Consider the following 23006-nt stretch of genomic DNA (forward strand, 5'->3'; position numbering starts at 1 on the left):
TCTGCCTACATAAACAAACAGCTATTTAGGGCTAATGTCCTGGCCCCTTTGTGGCATGGACCTTGTTTTTTCGTCCCTCCACAAGACTTCTTCAGTTCTGCATTTTTGTTGTGTTTCGTCTATATTAATATATTAACATATACATATTTTCAACAAAACAAAAATGAAAAGAAAAAAAAATCTGTGCTGAAGCATCCTAACTATTTAAACTATAACCACCATACTCAGGAACATCCAACTTCTGCTTTGAGTGACTGTTTTTGATTGCCTTACAAACCAGTCTTTCACATTCAAACCAATAACACACAAAACAAAAGGACTTGAGGATTTTGAAGGTGCAAGCTCTCTTCCTTTCCCTTAGGAAAAATACTGTCTCATGGAAGGAAAAGCAATGCCTGCCAACAAACATGACATTTCAGGAATACATATTTTGATAGTCAATATCAAGCAAAAACTACCTGTAAAACAAAAATCCCAAACTGCAAGATACTAGAAATGTTACAGACATATAAAACAAACCAAAACAATTTCTGCAAACTCATCAGTTTCTTCTCCAGTTTTTAATCAGCACGCTGTGCAGTACACCATGAAAAGATCTTTCTGCATTTGCCTGGCGAACTGGCACACCAAGAGTGAAATATTTCTTCAGCACCAGCTTTAGCCAGCCAAAAAATGAGTAACATTTCTCTTTTTCATTCAGTCCTACTAAGTTGTTTTCTGGTATAGCCCTTGAAGAGCCTGAGACAGGAATGGGTAGTTTGCAGCGCCTATTCTAGACATCTGACAAAGAAGAGACACAGCATTTAGGTCTAGGCACCAGTGTTTACTCCCTCATCAGAGGGTGTAGGTCTGTGGTGTGATTCAGTGGTCTGAGGTCAGATGCCTTCATGTTGGGCAATAGGATATTTATCTATAGTTAAGGAATTTCATTGTCCGTGAAGAAATGGTAGAGATTAAAAAAAAAAAAAAAAAACGGGGGAAAAAAAAAAAAAAAACAAAACACAAAAAACAACAACATAAACAAACAAAAAAACGACAACAACAAAAAAAAACACACACAAAAAAAAAAAATCAAACCCAAAATTCACATCCCAGCCTTTTTCTGAGTAGTTCACCTCTTTTGCCTGGAAATCTTCATTGACTGAAAATAACACTGCCTCCTATAAAGATGAACAGGCACTATTTGGAACAAAAGGCACAAGGGCAGAGCTACTGGGAATTCACAGGCCTCTGTCCCGAGCCTGATGAAGATCCTATTCTGTACTGGTTTGCACTGCTTTATAATAAACCTCGGAGTTTCAAAGAAATGTAGGGGCATGAGACCAGAACAGTAAGAAACATCCATTGATTAGGGATACTGGAGGCATTAAGGATATAAGGTAAAAAAACCCCAAACTATTAAAAAACTACCACTGCTCAAATGTGGGATGACTTTGGAAGGCAGCTGAGTTCTGCTAGCAGTAAAAAAAAAAAAAAAAAGGGCAAAAGATAAAAAAAAAGATAAAGGAGCTAAGAAAGAAAATTTTCACCTTCATTCTTCTCCACAGAGAATCTCCTTTTTGGACTTGTGGATCTTCAATTTTGGGCAAAAGCAGATTGCTGCCATAACACAGTCAAAAAAAAAAACCAACCCCAAAACCTAGAAAAATCTATGTGTTAGCAACGGCAAACTTGGCTTCACCATAAATAGATGCAAGTTGGCATGCCAGGAACCTACTGGGGTTTTGAATCGTTGCAAAAGAGGATTAAAGAAGAGAATACTCAGAGCAGCAGTAATCAGGGAAGACGGGTGCTTGACTCCTTACCTGACTGAAAACATGAACTACCTTGTCCTCATTGTTACTTTAAACAAAGTAAGCTAATCATTAGCCAACATAGTTATTAGCCACACTTTTTCCTCACTTGTGGTAAACAAGTTCCAATGCTTCAATAAAATCACATTAAGAGACATTAGACTCAGCATTTGTAGCCAAGTCCTTTCACAGAGCTACTGGAGGGAGCAGAAACACAAAACTGTGGCTACATAAAGTGCAATTCTCTCTAACTGAAGCAAAAAATGATTGACATTTCCACAACTGAGTTTGCACCCTCTAAATATATCTTGCTAATAAAGTGAAGAATCTCTTTGTTTGCTTGCTTTAATAATACAAGTCCAAAAGTCATTCAAAAGCTAGACTTGAGTTACTAAATTCATGAGTTCTTGCAAGATTAGAATTACAATGAATAGTTAGGAGAGTTTTGGTGCAGAAGAGATATGATTTTGAAGAACATCGTTCAGAAAGTTTAAAAAGAGCTGAGGCAGAGTAAATTGAAAACTTTGACTGCTATAGAAACCATTGGTGTTTCATGTACATTCATTCACATACACACACTGAAGAGCATACAATAATGGTTTTGAGGCCACCGTTTAGCTCTTCTCACACACATTAAACCTAAACATAAGAACTGAGCAATATAAAACTTTTGAAGAAGACAGACTGGCCACTGGTGTGTTACATCTGATGGAAGTAATATGACACAGTAGTGTTTCACTTCTGAGGTTGATCAGAAGCTGTACTATATTGATGAGATGGTGAACATAATAGCCTGAGAAAGAACGTTAGGATAAAACATTGACCCACTGGGGAGAAACTCTGGAAGAGGATATATTTTTAAAAGGAAAATGATCACATTAAAATACATAAAAACTCTGAAGAAAACAAGCCGTGCCAAGTAACTGGGGCCAAAATTGAGTCATTCATAGTTATTGTACTTGGACTTCAAGAGAAAAAATTTAGAGAACAAGAAAAAGCTACAACAGCTTAGGAAACCAACTGAAAAAAAAAAAAAAAAATCAGCTGAGTATAACTTGGCTATCTGAAGGCACGCTTGCAAGAATTAAACAGATCATATTCCAAAAGGTTCTTATACCTAATAAATAGTACTGGAAGACACTGAACAACAGAGGTCTGAGCACATGCAGTCTGCTCTGTGCTTACAAAGAATTGCCTATGACCTAATGAAAAAAAAAAGCATGTAAAATTCTTTATATGAAAATAAACAGAAAAAAACCCACCAATTTCCCCTCTCCTTTTGTACTTATGTGTAAGTTTTAGAAAGCAAAATTGTCAGGTGACATTGCTCTGTAGTAATTTCAATGAAAATAAATTTTGCTCTTAATGCTGTTTACAGCCTCATAAATAACCAACCTGAGGAGAAAAGAAACAGAAGAAAAGCAAAAATCAACCTACCATTTACCCAGTAAACAAATAGCAATACAGATCTCACATTCCTCTTTCTATACTTTAGAGATAGAGCAGCACCCTGATATTTCAAATACTAGGGGATACTATTTGCTTACAATATGTTCAAATCCTAACTATGAATGCACTTGACATCTCTTGGAAGAGGGAATAAAAAAAAAAAAAAAACAAACCCACAAAAACGCACACCCTAATTGTCAGTTTCTCTGAAAGCTGGGATCTCTCTGCCTTCTTACTGCACAAAATAAAAGGCAAGTTTCTGTTTGCAGGCTCCAGCTCACCTGCTGAATTGCTGCCCTCAAATCAGAGCACGCAAGGGCTGCACACCACCTCAGGACTATTTGTGGCAGCTGCCATGAGCAGAGATGTCTGCGCTCACCAGGGGAGAAGGGGGCATTTCAGACTGTGAAGCCGATTGCCCTGGAAGTGTTTGCTAACAGAGATGTCAATGAAGTAAAGAAGTTTCAGTACCTGAGTTAACTAGCTGTTGCTCCATGACCCCACAGCCCAGGACCTCCATCCATTCTCCTTGGAAGTTGATCTCCATCTCAAAGGAAGGGTGAGTAAACGGGAAGTAGCAGTCTACCCATCTGACTTGCAGTCCTGTAGCAGTGTTTAAAAAATAAATAAATATGAAGGGTGTATACTTAAAAGACCATCCCTCCAACCATCTGTAAAACTTGCCCTTCAACTAATGACAGCAATTACAGCAAACCAGAGAAAATAAACCACAAACAAATTAATTTGCAACACTTGTGCAAGGCGATAAATCTTAAAACTTGTGGAAAAAAATGACCATGTCTTTTCTAATATGAAAAACGCTTTGTGCAATTCAAGCACCCTTTGAAACCAAATCAATCATTTGTCAAACTCTAGCAAACACCTGGTATCGACCAAAAATGAGCCAAGATCATGGGAAAGTCAGTAATTTTGTTACTCTTTGCACCAGGAAATGACTAACTGCTCCTCACAGGAAAAGATAAATCTTTAATTTTTACTTAGTATTTTATGGATCAGCTAGGCAAGTAATTTTTTTCATTGGAACCCATTTAAAATACAAAGCTATTCTTTCTGCATATCTCTAAATATGAAAGATAAAAATAGATATTAATACAGACATATAGAAATACATATGCAGAGAGTTGTACATTATTAAGATATGCTATATACAAACACACATGAAGTATTCTGGACCCAGCAGACAAGAGTTAACTTTTGTGTGGACATGAAGTGTAAGAGAAAGGCACCACTGGGTAACTCCCCCTCCTCCCCAGCTCAGCACCTCTGCAAGTACCACTGCAGAGAGCAAGGAAACCCCTGGCATCTCAGAGCAGCGGAGTCAGAAGAGGGCAAGGTCTAAAGTGCGGCCAAAAGCAGAGGTGTTGTTAAGGCCCTCATTATATTTGATGAGATTTAGTTCCTGTCATGATTTACACAAGCTTTGTTTTGCTAAAGAATTTTTTCTAGACATTAGGTGTCGGGAAAAAATGTCTTCGAAACGTGAACTGTAAAAACTCGAAAGAGAAATGAACTGCAAATTCTGTGAGCTAATGCCTTAACCCCAAGCCCATCTTTCCCTTCAGTTAAGCCAAATGCTAATCAGCATGAGGATCATTAACAACAGGGCCAGTTTTGATAATAAGGGTACCACAAAGGTTGTTTGGGTGATGGTAACTGTTAACACCCCTGACAAGTTCATAAAAGGAACTTAAAACATGAAACTGCATGATTTATACTGAGAGTTTTTCTAAGTAAAACATTTTCTGTAGCCTCAAGGATTAAATTTTCTTTGATTACTTCTGAAATGGTAAATGTGGCTACAGAAAGTGAAACTGTAAGTAACAACAAAAGCATATATACATAGCCAAAACAGAAAACATCTAATAGTTACAGGGAACTTTTCTGGATGCTATGAACTTTCAAATGGAGAAGCAGGTTTCACAACAAACACATAGGTACTTCTAGATTTTCTTTTCTCTCTTAAAAATCAACCTCAGTATATTATATGAATGATAAAAAGGTGTTCTGATAATTTTACACACAAAACTTAGAGAACTGGCAGTATTAGCAATTATGCCACTCATAACTGTACTGTGACTTACAGCAATCACTTTATTCTTTTTTGTCTGCATAACAATAAAAAAAATTACATAGATGAAAAGTATGTATGGTGTGCAGAAAACATTTTTTTAATTTCCTGATCTTAGTACAAATGCATTTTTAAACTTAAGGCTGTACAACTCTGCATTCACTGCAGAGCCATGCACATATAAAGTATCTTCACTTGGCTTGCAAAATTTGCTACTGCAGCAGGAATGACATTGAACATTAAAGTAGTTTCGTGTTCAATAATGACATTCTGATAACGGTTTCTTTTTAATCCTATGATTACTTCGGACTGAAGCTTTGGGAAAAAAAGGATTTCTCTGCTTTTGTTCTTAATTAAAATAAATTTTTTAAAGGTAAAAAATTAATTTAAAGCTCTTATTTTTTTTTATTTTAATGCATGTTAGTACTTAACAGGCATTTGTTTAAATGCAAATAAGCAAACAAACAAAAAATCTGAACTGAAAAAAACAAATTCAGAATGATGAAGCAACTCTCACCATCATTCTGTTCTCTAAAGTAATAGTTAATCCCATATACCACAATAATTTAATTGATACAGTAGCCAGGACAAGTGGCAATACCTCTGCAGTTTACTGCAGTGGGTTGACCCTGGCTGGACACCACCTACCCACCAAAGCTGCTCCATCACTCCCCTCCTCAACTGGACAGGGGAGAGAAAATATGATGAAACGCTCATGGGTCGAGATAAAGACAGGGAGAGATCACTCACCAGTTATTGTCATAGGCAAAACAGACTCAATTTGGGGAAATTGGCTCAATTTGTTACCAATCAAATCAAAGAAGGGTAATGAGAAATAAAACTAAATCTTAAAACACCTTCCCCTCCACTCCTCCATTCTTCCCAGGATCAACTTTACTCCCCATTTTCTCCACCTCCTCCCCACCAGTGGTACAGGGGAAGAGGGAATATGGGTTGTGATCAGTTCATCACAGGTTGTCTCTGCCACTTCTTTCTCCTCAGGGGCAGGACTGCTCACACTCTTCCCCTGCTCCAATGTGGGGTCCCTGCCATAGGACGCAGTCCTCCACGAACCTCTCCAACGTCATTCCTTCCCCACAGGCTGCAGTTCTTCACAAACTGCTCCAGCGTGGGTCCCCATGGGGTCCCAAGTCCTCCCAGCAAACCTGCTCCAGCATGGGCTCCTCTCCACAGGGTCACAGGTCCTGCCAGGAGCCCCCTCCAGCGTGGGCTTCCCACGGGGTCACAGCTCCTTTGGGCACATCCACCTGCTCTGGCGTGGGGTCTTCCCTGGGCTGCAGGCGGACACCTGCCCGTGGACCTCCCTGGGCTGCAGGGCACAGCCTGCTCACCATGGTCTTCACCAGGGGCTGCAGGGGAATCTCTGCTCCGGCGCCTGGAGCACCTCCTCCCCCTCCTTCTCTGACCTTGGGGTCTGCAGAGTTGTTTCTCTCACACTTTCTCACTCCTCACTCCGGCTGCAGTTGCCCTTGCAGCTTTTTTCCCTTTCTTAAATATGTTATTGCAGAGACACTACCACCACCGCTGATGGACTCGGCCATGGCCAGCGGTGGGTCCATGTTGGAGCCGGCTGGCATGGGCTCTGTGGGACATGAGGGAAGCGTCTAGCAACTTTTCACAGAAGCCACCGCTGTAGCCCCCCACTGCCCAAACCTGGCCATGCAAACCAAATATAGTAACTTACATGTCACATCTCCAATGAGTAAGGAAAAAGTGAATAGTTACTGTTATTTCTGAGTACTGAATCGATGTAAGGAATTGGTCATAGCTTTCATGCAAAAGTAATGGTGTTATCAGATATTAAGCTAAACAAATATCTGTCAGTGCTAGCCTGAGTCTCATAATGAAAAATGTTTGACCAAAGGCACTAAAGAAAGAAAGAAAAAAAAAAACATAACATCACAACACATGAAAGCAGCCTATTGCTACGCTACAGCACAGAAGCAACAAAGCCAGAGACCAGATGGTCTTCACTGACCAGAAATTCTCTTTGTTGCAGTGGGGATTATTTTTAAAGGAGTGTATGGGAGAAAAATGACTATGTCTAGTCTAGTCGTCATATGTCTAGGGGGGAAGAAAAAAAAAAAAAAAGGACAGAGAGATAATTCTATTTAAATCACTACCTATATCTTATCTTTGTATTTCAGGTAGAATATTGGGGGCATAGAAACAGAAAATCCCTAGAGTAAGAAGACAGCACCTACTTTCAGTCTGCAGGTTTGCAATAATTTAAGAATTTTTTTTTGTCTTTCTAGCTACTGTGTGGACTTTAGAAGAACTAGTAATAGCCAACATACTGCAGTTTGAAGTGCAGCATCTGTCAATAGTTATAGAAGCATGTCACCGCAGTCTCAGATATCCTAAACTCTTAAAAATTGCTCACTTTAAATAACATCCTCAGCATCTGAGCGTGATCAAAAAATATCATTCTTACTATTACTCACTTTGATCCTAATTTTGTATGTTTCAAATGGCCACTGTTAAGTGAAATGCAACCACAAGAGAAACTGTGCTCAGGAAGTTAAAAATTTTTTGTCCAGGTGGCATAGAAGAGAAACTGGTAAGAGCTTTGCTTGCTGTAAATTCAACTTGAGAATTTCAGACAAATATTCAAGCAGTCAGATACAGGACTTGCTATCGTTATCAATCCACTCTTAGAACTACTGCTCTAAATTCAGTGGGCATCTTAAAAGAGCTCTGAAAGTAGCCAGTGTACCCTGTGCATTCTAATACTATCAAGTATTCCAGAAAAATTAATTAGTTCAAAAGAGAAATCTTGTCAGGAAACAGCATTAATGTAGCAATTTTAACTCAGGCGAGTTATAAAGTCAACTATTGAAACTGGAAGCAGGTATTTCTGAGGAGAGGATATTTCAATTTGTATACATGGACATTCATTACCATTCCTCGTTCCACTCTAAATACCAAACAACAATTATTTTTCAGCTTGGCACAAACTTAACAAACACCAGCTCCCCTCAGGTACAAGGTTTAATTTATTTGCATGAGGAAAACACTCATGGCACTCTGAGCACTAGCAGCACAGGCACACACGTACCCCTTCTCCTGTCAAGCTCCGCGCTGCTGGTGTGAGGGCTGATCGCTGCCCCTCACACCCCCCAGCGGCGCCCGGCCCTGACGCAGCCCCAGGGGCGATGCTGCGCCCACGCTCTGTCCCTCTGTGGGCACGGGATGCCCACGGGCACGAAGCTGAGGGGGTCCCACACAGCTTTGTGCTGGAGCTGTCTCCTCGCAGGACCCACACTGGCAGGTACACTCCATTCACTCTAAAACGTGGCTTCTGCCAGACGAGCGCCGGTAGTTGGGCCTGGCACACGGCCCTACCTGTATTCATGCCCACTGCGTTCCCCTGACGCGCTGCATACCAAAACCTCTTCACAAATACCTCACGATGCAGCAGTGCTGTGCACGCCAGTGTTTAGGAAAACCAAGAGAAGAGTGTGTGGCCTGTGCTCGATAATTTTATAAGATATGGACAGAATAGTATTAAAGAACAATAATATATTAAACACAGATTACAGCTGAAAGGTCAGTCAATAGCCCATTACTCTGTCATTAAAAGACACCAGGATGGAACACTGACCAAATTTAATACAAAAAATGTGAACAATATGAGCAAAGACTCCTAAAATGACTATAACTGTCATCTGAAAAAAACCCCACATGATTGTTTCAGTATACTAGCTGTCACCACCACCCCTAAGATTCCTGTTTTTATTATGCAGCAAAATGTTTCTCAAAAGTCCAGATGCCTACAGGTACCCACCATCCAGGGAAAAAAGTGCAAGAACCTACCGTCACCAAAGATGTGAGTCATGAGCTTTGTGAGCACTTGCTTCAGGTTGAACTCCACCAGCCTCACTGCCTCCGTGGTGTGACACTCTTGCTTGTGAGCAGTGCGATGACCTTGCTCAAACAACTGTAAGCCCTCACCATCTTTAATGCTGGAGAAGAGCTAGAACAAAACCACAAAAACACCAGTTTGCATCAATGACTTTCTAAATGAAAACAGAGAATGAAGTTTTATTGATTTGTGAGAATCTTACCTGCTAAGTCTGCACCATGAAAAACAAATGTAAAGATTGTGACTTTGTACAAATTCTCTTCACTAAACACAGAGATGAATCATCACAAGAACAGAAATATTCAAACAGTAAGATTTATTTCTGTACCGTATCTTCAAATAATATGATTAGCTACAAGCAAATATTAATTTATATAGGAAACACCTCTTTTTTTCTGACCCTGTTACTTTGAAAGTTATCATGCAGAACAAAATACACTGTAGAGTATATGTAAATTATATCCTGAAAACTACAATACACAATGGCATTTATCACAGCTTCAACTTCAATACCAAAAAACTCAACACTTCTTAAAAGTTGTAATCAAATGATCTTTTAAAAAACAAAACAAAACAAAACAAAACACCCCAATCTGGCAGTTTAATGAGACCTTAAACTGTTTGTTTGATTCATCATGGGTACAATTCATTCTTTTAAGGACTACCATTTTCTCACACACAGCACCTTTCTGTGTGCAGGAATTTTGTCTATGAGGCATTTAAGGACTCATGGTCTTGGTCTGGGGTTTCCAGATAAACTACAAAGCACAGGGGCAGGTTGTATTTGGGATGTGACAGACTTGCTTTTCATGCAGAGGCCACTCTCCACTACACCTGCTGTAACTTGAAGTTTTCTGTTTCCTGTACATCCCCAAACGTTTCTGGCCAGGCAGCCCCTGACAGATACATAAGAGCAAATCGACATCCTCTCAGAGAGACCAATACAACATTCTCACTAAGGCACGTGATTGGAGGCTGTGTGTCTTGGGGAGACAAGCAAGCAGTTTTACACTCTAAAAGAGAATTTTTGTTGGAAACCCTTACAGCTGTACAAACCCCAACTCTGTCAAGTCTAGAGGGTAGAGAGAGCTAACTGTGAAAGTGTTTCTAGTGATTTTTCCTACCCCTCCTCCTCTACCTTCCCATAGACAACCAAGCACACAGAGAGGGAAAAAACATGCGTTGAGATTTTCTTCACATTAAGCCTCCCAGCAACACTAGCTCTTACTAAAGAGGTGCCACGAACAGTGTGTAACCTTAACACCTCTCAGATGCCCACAGAAGTTGTTTTAATTGCAGTTCGATGCCTTCAGTGACCCAAATGCACTAAAAAAGTTCAAGTGAACCTCTGGTAGCCTACAAATGCTAGGCACAATTAATTAAGACTAGCTTCTAGCACATTTCATACAGACACAATGCATGCAGAAGGAGTCTGAGTTTAGATAGCATGCAAACTAGAAGCAAAATGGATTGAGGGAATAAAAAAAAAATCCCATCAGTAGCATTTAACTTTGTGTTGCTTGTCAGAAGGAGACTTGGCTAGCAGATTGAGAAAACACTTCTCAAGTTAATCTCCTTAGTGTGCTGTAGAAAAATACAAAATAAAAAAGTAAAAAGAGAAATACTGAATAAAATTATTATCCATCAGTCTAACAAAATGCATTTACTAATCAAAAGGTAGCAGCTTGACAAAACTAGGTATTACACTTTTAAATAACAGATTCTTTATTCAAGTCCTCACCTGAAAGATTAAACCCCCTTCTTCCTACTGGAATTATTTCTGCACTGGCTGGAAGAAGCAGGTGATACTCACCCCTATAAATAATCCACAGCCAGCGGGGCAGATCAGTCATCCAGCATGTGGTTTTGAAAGCCAGGGGGTACTCAGAGAGGCCAGCATTAGTCTAGGGAGGTTAATCATCTTAGGCTCACTGGGTGGTCAGTGGACAGATGCAGGCTCCCTGACACAGCACCCTGGTATGGCTAAATTAGGTTCCTGCTCTGAACTACTCTCTACAGACAGCTATTTTTACTTTTAGTGGCTGAAGACACCCTTCAAGCCACAGAAATTTTCCCCCTTTGCACTAGAATACACTCTATTTACACATTAGAAGATGTAGCTGCTATTTTCCCCATCAGCAGTATTTTAGGACATAAAACTATTCTTCCTTTCCCCTTGACTCCTCCCCTCACCCCCCAGCTTAAAACTGGTTCCTGAGACTGCTTCAAGGAACAGAGTCTGGACACTGCATTTAAGATACAGCACTTGTATCAACAAGTACACAGAAGTACTTTTCCTTACCGCTATGTTATTCTTGAAACGTTGATATTGCAATTACTGTCTGAAGCAAAATTCTATTTTAGTAGATTATATCAGATGTGGCAACAGAATATATACAAGAACCATTAAAGTAAATACATTTCATCATAACCCCAGCCCTCTAACCTGCCAGCCTCTTCATCCTGCCAAATCAGCCATATGCACCACCTCCTTCTCTGTGCCAGGACAAGTGTCTGTGCAGCAGCGCACTGAGCCAGGCTGGGAGGTGTATTTGGATAAGCAGTAACCCAGGAGAAGGGAAGAACTGAGAGACATGAAAATGGTCAAACTGAGCTCGGTAATCAGGATACAGGCAGCACCAACACACTGGCACATGGGACAGGGCTGGACCACTTTGGGTAAAGGTGTGAATCTACACCAGTTCACACAGGCTGTGAAAGCACAGCCTTAGGGGAGTCCCTGAAAGACAGGTAGCGGCAAGGAAACAGCCCCTCTTACAGTCAGGCACTGAGAGGCACTCTGGTATTCTCCACAGAGGCTCCATCAGCTCCTGTCAACTCCAGCACAGCTGTGGATGGGGTTATACTGAGAAAAAAGATGCCTTACAGTTGTATTAATATTTATTCCCTTCTTTCCATTCACTGACATTGCTATGTCAACATGAGCAGCTTTAAACTGATACACCAATTTCACTATTACAATGATTGAACTGTGCTAAACACGTCTCTGATTAGAAACGCTTCAACATTTCTATATATAAAGCCAAAAAAGTCAAAGCCTGAATAAAATGAAGAATCACCTGCAGTCACTCCTTTTTGATGTCAGTTCTTCTCAAGCACATATCTGAGCAAATGGAGAAAAAAAATAATCTAACAGTCTTGCATAAAACACTAACACATCTAAGATGCCAAAATTTCATGTACATTTATTCCTTCAGTGCTGACTAAAATAAAATGCGCTATTGTATTGTACTGCATATGATCAGTCACTACTACTACCAGAAAAGAAAATTCCTGTAGCCATAAATCACACACCTATCTGTCTGTCTACTGTAAGGACAGGAAGCTTTTTCTTTAAGTGAAGGCATGCAAAACATTGAATATTGTGTCATCATGCAAAATTATATAAAAAAAAAAACCAAACAAACCAGGATTTACCAGCATATCTAACTGATGCTGCATTACAAAGGGGAAGGCAGAAAGGAATTGAAGTGACCTTACCACATGTCACAAAATGTACTCACAATTTAGCTCGTAATAAAGTCAAAATTGCTAACAGAAGACACTGGGTTTTAATCGGACAAATACAAATGGAACTACGCTCCTTTAGAAGCACTTCACACTATTTTTCAGCCTGGCATGGAGGGCAGAAGCCACATGTGTGATTTCAATAAAGACCCCAACATTTCTTCAGTCCCTTGACGGACTTTTTTAAATCTCACATCACTTCATTATCCACACATTCAGGATTCAGTCCAAGATTAAGTGTCTCTTTACAGGATAGCATTCATAGTAGGTTTCAGATCAGAAAGAGCTGCAACTACATCCTGTCTTTCCATAACGTGGTTGTGTACTCCTCCTGCCAGTCATGCATACACCAGCAATTAAGATAATGAATACATAATGTTCATGTACTTCGACTCATAGACAAACTGGCACTTAAGACCAGCTCTGCATGAGGATCTGCATGTGGCAACACTCAGCCTTGCCACACCGAATATATTTTGACTCACCAGCCCTGATAAATACCCCTATAAATGAACAAAAGGCTGCACTCTAAAGCCACTTATAAATAGCAAACCACTTCCACAACATTTTAACTCTGCTGTAACACCCAACTGATGGATCAGGAACGATGAAGAATATGCCACTCGAAGATGGTTCATCAAAAGGAAACCTCATGCCAGCCCAAATCAGCCTTCAAGACAAAGAAACCTGTAAACCTGCACCCCGCCCCAGGCAGTTTCAGGTGCCAAAGGGACGCACAGCACATCATCCACACAACAGAATGCTATTTACTGCTTACCAATAAGCATTTGTTTTGGGAGAAAATGGCAAAAATCACTTCAAGCAACAAGCTTGCAGGTGGTCACCTTAGTTTTGGGATCCTTCCATTTTCAGTCCTCCAGTTAAAGCAAAGTGTCCTGGTTTCAGTTGGGATAGAGCTAATTGGTTTGGCTTATTTTTCTCCTTCCTTCTCAGTAGCTAGGATAGTGCAGTGTTTTGGATTCAATGTGGGATTTGATGTGAGAAGAGTGTTGATAATGCACTGATGTTTTATAGTTGTTGCTAAGAAATCAAGGACTTTTCAACTTCCCATGTCCTGGTAGTGCACAGGTGCACAAGAAGCTGGGCGGGAGCAGAGCCAAAGGAACAGACCCAATCTGGCCAGTGGAATATTACAGATCATCCAACGTCATGCTCAGTATATAGATAAGGGTTGACTGGGAAGCTCCACTCAGGTTGTTGGGATGGTTGTTTCAGGATTTTCTTCTCTGGGATCACTAGCCAGGATCAGGCTGGGCATTGGTCAGCAGGTGATGAGCAATCACATCGTGCGTTACTCGTTTGTGTTTTCTATTATTACTATTATTATTATCATTGTTATTTTTAATTTATTTTAATTCAATTATTAAACTGTTTTTATCTCAGCCTATGAGTCTCCTTACCCTTACCCTTCCAATTCTCTCCCCCATTCCCTGGGGGTGGGGGAGGGCAAGTGAGCGGCTGTGTGGTGTTTGGCTGCTGGCTGGGTTTAAACCACAAAAGGTGATTTCTATTTGTGGTTTTTGTTTGTTTTGTTTTTTGTTGTTTTTTTTTTTTTTTTAACCTAATCAAAGTGTTTCTGAAAAAAACAAAATCATCACCACATTTAAGGAAAAAGCATACAGATGTTTTTGAACAGCAAAGAAAAAGTAACACTCCTACACATCTATCAGTTATAATGGGATATATATGATAGAGGTCAGTCTTCTGTTCCTGTGGCCATAGAAATTTCTTTATTTTTAAGCACCTTAATACACTTGTAGACATTTTGCTCTTTTTTTTCCTGCACAATTTAAATATAGCATTGAATAGATTTAACTGCTTTCTTCTGAAAAGCATTGTTGGATTTTTTTTTTAGCTGGATGAGAGAGTAAGACAAAGTTTGAAAAAAAACTTTATATTTTATATAAAGCCTTTGCAATAAAAGATTCACTAGTGGCTTCCAAACTTTCTAGACTATGGACCACTATGAAAATTTCACAGACCTTCTGATGCCCGTGGCTGTCAAATTTTCAACTAAAAAATAACAAAGAATACAGTGTGGGTCCTTGGACCAGTGAAACTCTATTTATTTTGGCATGATTTGTATACCACAAGTTGGAAAATACTGAATAATATAACATTTACAACTCGGGCAGACATCTGCAAGAGTGAATTCAGTTCCACCTGAACTAGACAGGCCCTTTATTCTTAACGCTCAGCCAAACTGCAGCTTCAGGAATAAATTCACCTCAAAATATTCTAGCAAAGTCAGTCTTCTTTTTCTTAACATGGTGGATCCAGTTTAGGTGCCCCTGCATCCAGGGCCATCTCTCACGCTCCTTGGGACTGCCGCATTGCTCACAGCCAACATCTCAAACAGAGGCAGCAGCACCTGCAACTCGATGGGATGCACACTGCTCATCGAGCTGGGTGTCTCGCCAAATGCATGCAGCCTGCACCACCTCCCATGCTCGCGTGTGCTTAAGATGCAGGTACAGCAACACCCAGCATGCAGCGGTATCACCAAGAGATGGCACAAGTATGGATGCGTCTAAGGAGATATGTGGTAGATGTCCATCCTAAATAAAAAAAAATTAAAAAAAAAAAAAATCTATTTCATCATGTGCCACCTACAGAAGAAGTCTGCGTGGATCTCCAATACTATTAAAGCATCCAGGAAATCCCAAATTCTCACACATGCTATTACATGATACGAGATAAATGCCCCCAGTCAGAGGAGTGACACACCAATTCCTGACTCCCCACGTCCATCTCATCTGGTTACAGTCACCAACTCCTCCTCATACAAGCCTTAACTGTCACCAGCTGAGGCACTGAAAAGCATCACCCAAGTTGGACCAAACACACAGAAAAGGTAATTTCCAGAGGCTGATTTCAGGGTCTTGTATCATGCCTGGACAAGCCTCTCCCTATCTTCACGTTGCAGGGGGCTGAGAAGAGAACCTTTCCTAGGCCACTTCAGCCTTGTAAAATATTTGTTCCTTGGTGCCCAGATAAACATTGCCATTGTGACACCCAGTTACATACACAAATATTCTTGCATATACTGTAAATGCTCCAATTCAGTCTATATAATAGGCTGATCCGTGGAATATTATAAATTTATTTAAATTCCTTTACATTTGAGGACTAAAAAAAGTGACTTAAGACAGGAGGGAGCTTTCCTTTGATACAACGTCAGAACAGAAGCAGCACAGTGTCCAAAGCTATAGTAATGTAGTATGTAGTAACTTGGAGAAGTCAAACCTAATGACACTAGTCTTGCAAGTGAAAACCTAGTATGGCACACACTGAGTTTAAAAAAAAAAAAAAAAAGTAAAAAACAGTGTAAGTCAAGCAGGTATTCACAACTACCTCAAAGCACAAGGAAAAGGATAAAAGCACCTTAGTTTTTTTTTTTTTTATTATTTATTTATACACAAGGAATATGGCCAAGGTACACAAGTATAAAAAGATGAGGGAAGGAGTATGTATTTCTATGAATAAGAGAAAATCTACAATTCTGTTACCTAGGACAAGAGTCTTTACATTTCAGGATATAAACACTATGAAGTTACAATATTAATTTTTTTTTTTGCAATTATATATACTACTTTTGAGGAACAGCCCTTATTTTTAACTGGAATATTTACGGTTTTCCATTGTATCCTAACAAAACATTTGCCATTTCCACCAAAAACATTTCAATATAGAATAAAGATGTATCCCTACTGCTTCTTTGCACTCTCCCTATTTATAGTTTTCAGGTGTGAGCACCAACAAGCCTGAGGAGAGCATCATTACTTCATCTGAACAGTCTGGTATTGGCCTTCATTGGAACAAGGTTACTAAATTAGAGGAGAAATTCCTATGTTTTCACATCTGTTCCCCTTAAAATTTATGTATAATTCAATACAGACTATAAAATACCTTATGAAGTCTCCTTCCATTGTGTAAACATTTTTTGTTGTCAACTGAAAAAGGTTCTGCGATTGCCATTGGGTTTATACTGGCTCCCTCTGCTGGCTAAAATGCACAAAGCGTAAATCTAGTTTAGATGCTGGTTTTTTTCTCTTATTCATAAATCATGGTAAGTAAAGAACGGCACCAAAACCCACGGCATAGCACAGAAATACTTCCTTTTATAATTCACCCAAGAAAGTCTGCCAGTTCAAACCTGACTACAGCAGTATTGATATTGCCAACCCAAAGGATTAAAAAAAGAAGTCATACACCATAGAAGCAAAAAAAAAAATCTATATGCCCTTTAGAAAGAAAACAGACATACTGGAGGAAGAGAATACAAAAGAAATACCATTTGGGGGTACTATTTAAGAAGAATAGTTCATTTTACGTCCAGAATTTTGAGGCAGATTTGGGAAGCTATTTTGGCATTGGTTTTAACAATTTCTATTAGTTAGTTTCTAACTCTTCTACATACTATATTCAGGTAATAATTATCTAAGATATTTTTAAGTGAACTGAAAACATGTCTAAATAGATTGTCAGGTGTTCTTTGATAGCAGTCCAAGGACATTTTTAAAATGTTTACGGGAAATCTCAGCAACAATTTTAACTTTCAGCAATGTTTGGAAGATGGGAATTTCTTTAGTACTTTTCATACCTGCACTCATACAAAGCTTCAGAAAAGCATCAGTTACCTGCCCATCTTCGAATCATAGACTACTTTTCTCTTACAAAAACAGTTAACCAGCCATCATGAAAAACACTACAGCCAAAGAATCAAATAGCTCACAAATATCTCAAACACCGTAAAATTGGCAAACTATGGTTTGTTTTTCCAGCACTTACTTCCAATGTATTGATTTTAACTTTGATATGAAGAATTATCCTAATGGTTTCACTCACAGGGCAGAATTTTTAACATAGCCTAGTTTGTAAAGGAGAGACACTTTTCTACCTCATCTGTATCTTTCTTATCCTGCCTAAAATTTCAGCTGAGGATGAACTGACCTTTCTTTCCCCCTCCCAAACTGAGGTAAGATGTCAAATTCCTCTAAATTCAAGTTCCTATAAAATCACTCTATGCTTTGTTCTCACCTCCCCCAGTTCTGTGGTCATTTTCATTGCAAAGATGACAAATGATAAATGTATAAATCAAAAGAACGAAGTAGAGCAGTAAAGTGACTACAGCATGTAAAATTATTGTATTGGCCATAAGTTGAAATGTAGCTAGAGCCTGTAGCTAAGACCTAACACTTTTTCCCCTAGTTCCAAAGATTCTTATCTTCAGTACTGCAAATTTCCTCTCACCAGAGATTGTAGTCTGGTTATGAATTAAAAGTCTGAGATGAAGGTAACGAGCCCTGACATTCACACATTTCTGCTCAGTGGGTTACAACTTAAACATGGGTATAAATAAATGAATATGAAAATATTTCTCTCATGTAGTATTACCTCCATTTAGTCTTTGTTCTGCTCAGACAGTTCCTTCTGGAATTATTTAAATTTGGGTTATTTTAAACAGGCAACCAGAATATAAAACACAGAAACAGTCCCCAGTGAAATTTCAGAATTACACATTCAATTTTTTTCATAAGGCTCTTGTGATGATGACTGTTAGAAGTTTTACACATTGCAAGACTCTACCAGTATTTAATCTGCAACTGAAGCAAAAAAGGATGCTTTAGATCATGCTCAGGTTTAGAATTTATGCATGTTGCCCAATAAACAAGACTTTACATACTGTACACCATACCACTATTCTTTCTTCATCAGTATAGAAAGTCAACTGGACTTTCCTTCTTCAGAGACACATTTTCCAGCACATAGCTAACTTCAAATTCATCAGTTATTAACATTCTCCAATAACATCTCAGTCATTTTCTTGCGGAAAAAGAAGAGGAGAAGAAACAATCAATCTACAGTGCAATGAATCAGACTGTTACACATCATATATTTCTAGATAGAAGATGTCAGTGAACACTGCTGTAACTTTCTTCCTAGTTATTAAAATCCTAGCACTACTATTATCCCTATTATGAAAGTTGTAGAGAAGAAAGAAATAGTCTGTCATTTGGACAAAAATTTATTAAGGGGCATATTCATTAACAATAATGTCAATAATTAGATCAATCCCACCTAAGTTTGTAGAAATTCCATCCTGCAAGACTGTTGATGTTATAGTTTTGTGGCAGATAAAATCTTTCCATATAAATGCCTGAACTCCTGCTAAAGTAAGAAAAAATTGTCATGAACATAAAACATTAAGAAATGGCATTTTCTTAATGTAGTATCGTACATTATTCGCTTGCATACCCTGATTGTAGTCATGAACAAGCCTATGGGAAAAGAACAGCAAACAAACAAGACTGGATAAATCTGTAAGATTTCCATTTCCTGGTTACCAAAGAAGTGATTGCAAGCTGTGTTCGACACCACATAGCTCACAGGACATCTGCAGAGGCAGGTATGTTTTTGAAGTGGAAGAAGCAGTGGCCACATGGGGTGGGAAACATCAGCAAGAAAAGCAGTGCTCTATGATTACCTTAGTTTTCCCTCAGGCATCCAAACCTATCAGGCTTCCCTGCCAAGCTCCTGTCACCCATTGGCAACCACACTAAGAATGGTCTACATCTCAGTATTATTAGAGTAAGCTAGTTTTAGTTATAGAAATGTGAATTTGGCAGTATTGCTACAAGCATACACAAATTATACAAATCAATTACTATTTGGAAAACAAACTGGCTTATATTTACTGCTGATCAATGATACAGCAGAATACTTAATGACACCCAAGCATTTGCAGAACATGAAAGCTGTGCCAACAAAATATATAAACTCAAGAGCCTTGGACATCTACGTAGAGCTCATTAGCTGATGCCTCTGGACTGTGATGAGTTTACTGCGTATCTATCACACACCCGAAACTATCAGCTGCAACAGATGAATCCTTCAATGCAGCTTTAGTATGAGATGAAGAATGTAACAATTCATTAAAAAAGAGATTTATTTACAGAAGTTAGAGCTATTAAAATAAAAAAGATGACATAATTAAAACTGCACTCCGGATGTAGCTGCAACAATTCACATCCATGAGTCCTTCAAATATTAATATGACAAAGTTTTTGGTAAAGCGACCTCGCTGGAAGAAACTTGTGATAGAACTAGAATTGAATCGTGCAGATCATTAGCTGAACAAGCCGTTTTCTTTCAAATAATATTTTATTTTGGTAGCTTTCAAGGATATTGTCCTTCCATTTTTTTTTTCTACGTTTTCCTGGGACATTTACAGTTGTTTTCAAATTCAACATTTTCCACCTATATTTTTCTCAAATTACAAGTATTACTACGCAATCGATCATTTGATCTTTATCAATGTACAGCATAACACACGTGTTGCTGTAACATATTTACATGCATGCACTTTGCTTACAGCAAATATAAGATCATGCAACTTACTCAAAACCTCTTTCATCCCAACTTTGAATTCCTACCTCGTGACAGGAGAAGAGTCGAACTCCTTCCATCTGATGGAAGACTGGGTAGTGGGTGTTATCAATCGTATCACGGCGGTAGACATCTCCCACTGCCAGAAAGGCATCCAGGCCAGAGTGTATCAAGTCCCACTGATGCGCTGATGTATGTGCTCTTAGCATGTGATCACGATTCAAGTAGTAGTTATCCTCTTTCCTTCTGCTGTCATGGTTTTGTGGGATAAGCAAACGATCAAAATTCTGCTGTACTGTAACCACTGGAGAAAGACCATCATAGACAGAAAAGAGCGGAGTCCCACGGCGTCCTAGATATTGTTTGTAAAAGTGGTCCTTCACCTGCTCCTTGATTAGCCACAAAGGGTGATGCTTTGTGTTGTGCAAGTTCTTCCCCACTTTGGAAAGAATCTTCTCTGTGACATTGCTGTAGTCATCCTGAGGATAAGCTTTACCAAGCAGTTCCACAGTATTTGAGCAGAGTGTGTTGGCAGCAAAATCTGAAGGTACAGACTTGGATGAAGAATGCCTTGAATGGGTGGGAATTCCTCTTACCCTTACTTTCGGTGATAAAGCTGTTTTGGAATACTTAGCTACTCTCATGAATTTCCAGAGCATTGCCATTGTAAACTCTTTAATGATCTAGAGAAAGAAAGAAAAAAAAAATTAAAAATTTAGTTAGGAACTGTAATCTTGCTGAAGGAATTGCTAGTATCTCAGTAATAAGTAAAATTCAAACGTCTGCTTGATTAATATGGCAAAGTTCCTGTTATAAACCACTATTTTTACTTCAGAGGAGGCAAAATACACTTGTGATCAAATTTCAGCTAGGGTATCTTATTTAATTATCAGTCTTCTGCATCACTGCTTCAGTATTAATGACTCTAGACCTAGCCTTAACCCCAATTCCAGATACTACTACTCTTTACAGCTGAATACACATCAGGCCTTCTTTGAAATGGTATTTTTCATCCAGTTAAAATATGAGGCAATAACTGAATACTACTTACGAGAAACTCAGAAATTTAACAACACCCTTCAATAGTCAGGGACTTGCATATAATAATACCCCCAAGCATTAACTTATTGTTGTATCATCTCCCGCCATTAGCAGAAGCTACGGAAGGAATTCCACAAGCAGATGCATGTGGCACGTACTACGCAATCATCACTAATTCTTACTTAATGCCAAACGAAACCAGTTTAACCTTTCAAACCACTGTGAAAAAACAGATGGCAAGACCACACGGCATATATTTATATATAAACAGCATATTAAGTTCACATATGAGTACTGCACAAGATTCACAATAAAGGCTCCACATAGTCAGAAGTAATGTTAGCATTTTGGGGTGAGCACAAAGCCCCTTTCCTATGTTTCCAGTATGGCTGTTTTCATGGCTTACACCACTGTACCGGGCAGGGAGGCTTGCCAAATATCAGGAAGGTGAATGAAGTGATAAGATTCTGAAAGATGTCTGAACGGAACAACTCGTTTCTTATCAAAGGGCCACCTTTACACACCCACCCTGTTTACAAGCAGGTTTTGTGCTTCACGTGTACACAGCTGCATTACTCTGTAGTGTTCAAAAAGATAATTCCAGAAGAGTTTTGAGGATCAAGAGACCTTCAGTCACTCCAAATGCATAAGCTAATTCTGAGATGCAAAATCACCTGAAAATCTGTAGTTGTACTTCACAAATATTACCACAGGTTCCTGTAAAATAATTAAGGATCACAATTTACTTACTGTGGAAAGGGAAAACAGAGGCATTAGAAGTGACTGGAGAAAGGCATCTGCTCTGAACAACTGGTTTGTATTTCTCTGTGAACCAAGAATCCAGAGCCACCATAGGTTTCCCATGTGAAAGAATATCCCACAAAAGTAGTCTTAAAGAAACGGGGGAAGGAAGAACAAAAGCGACAAATAGACCACAGTCTTCAAGGGATAGCTTTCCATCTTTATGTTAGCATTACAGCATCTGGTTAGCTTTCCATAGGAACATAAGAGAAATAGGTATTAAAAAAAAAAAAAAAAAAAAAAAAAAAAAAAAAAGAACAAACAAGCTAAGATTATTTTTCATACTCTTAAGCTCCAAAAATATATATGCAAATAGAATAGACATATTCTAGAATACAGAATCCCCAAAAAACAAATCTGTAAAAGATATCAGGTATGTTGATATTTGGCTTCCTTTTTTCTGGCATATGCCTGGATGTTCTCTATGGGTCTATTTCCTGAAGTAATTGTATTTCAGTAAATCAAAATAAAGGCAAGATGAGTAGTCAGAAATTAAATTTGGTAGGGTAGCATAAGATTACTAGATATTTGCTTTAATCCTTTTTTCCGGTCAAATATTTTAAGAAAAAAAGAGCAGCTACAACTTTTATCTAGTTTTGAAACTTAAGAAGGTCTACCTTTTTGTTTTCTACGTTTTGGGGGATTTTTTAAGAGTTTGCAAAACCGTTTCACCAAATTCATTCTTGGCCATTACTGATAAGGTTCTTCCATAAATGAATTCACATACACACACCAGAAATCCCTCTGACATAGACTAAAGGATGGATAGTCTTACGTTTTGAAAACAGGCTCCATTTTCCCCAAACATACGTTCTCCTTCATGGAAGGAGAGTTCTCATTTTCAAACAGCTGCTTGAAATACCCAGTTCTAGTCAGATAATGAATTCAGCTTCCCCTAAGTAAATATCACCATCTGCCCATACATTTATTTTTCTAAAAAATTTGATTCAAAGCTTACACATAACTGTAACATACAAAAAACTCTCGTGACTTTATCGTGAGTCTCGTG

General features: G+C 38.8%; 1 protein-coding gene across 11 annotated transcripts in view; it reads right to left on the bottom strand.

Moving 5' to 3' along the window:
• FARS2 (phenylalanyl-tRNA synthetase 2, mitochondrial) overlaps positions 1–23006 on the bottom strand; it is a 254990-nt gene that overhangs the window by 174855 nt on the left and 57129 nt on the right. For 10 of the 11 annotated variants that reach the window (XM_042806612.1, XM_042806609.1, XM_042806611.1 and 7 more), the window contains 3 exons: positions 20203–20838; positions 9169–9328; positions 3714–3845 (listed from right to left, as the gene is read on the bottom strand). In XM_042806612.1, coding sequence (XP_042662546.1) covers positions 3714–3845; positions 9169–9328; positions 20203–20820 — 910 coding nt within the window. In that variant the 5' untranslated portion in view covers positions 20821–20838. Of the gene's footprint in view, positions 1–3713; positions 3846–9168; positions 9329–20202; positions 20839–21946; positions 22102–23006 lie in introns of those variants that run through there. The other variant, XM_032991902.2, reaches the window with a different exon arrangement.

The sequence above is a fragment of the Tyto alba genome, unplaced genomic scaffold, assembly GCF_018691265.1.
Source record: "Tyto alba isolate M040663 unplaced genomic scaffold, T.alba_DEE_v4.0 Super-Scaffold_48, whole genome shotgun sequence".
Classification (NCBI taxonomy): Eukaryota; Metazoa; Chordata; class Aves; order Strigiformes; family Tytonidae; genus Tyto; species Tyto alba.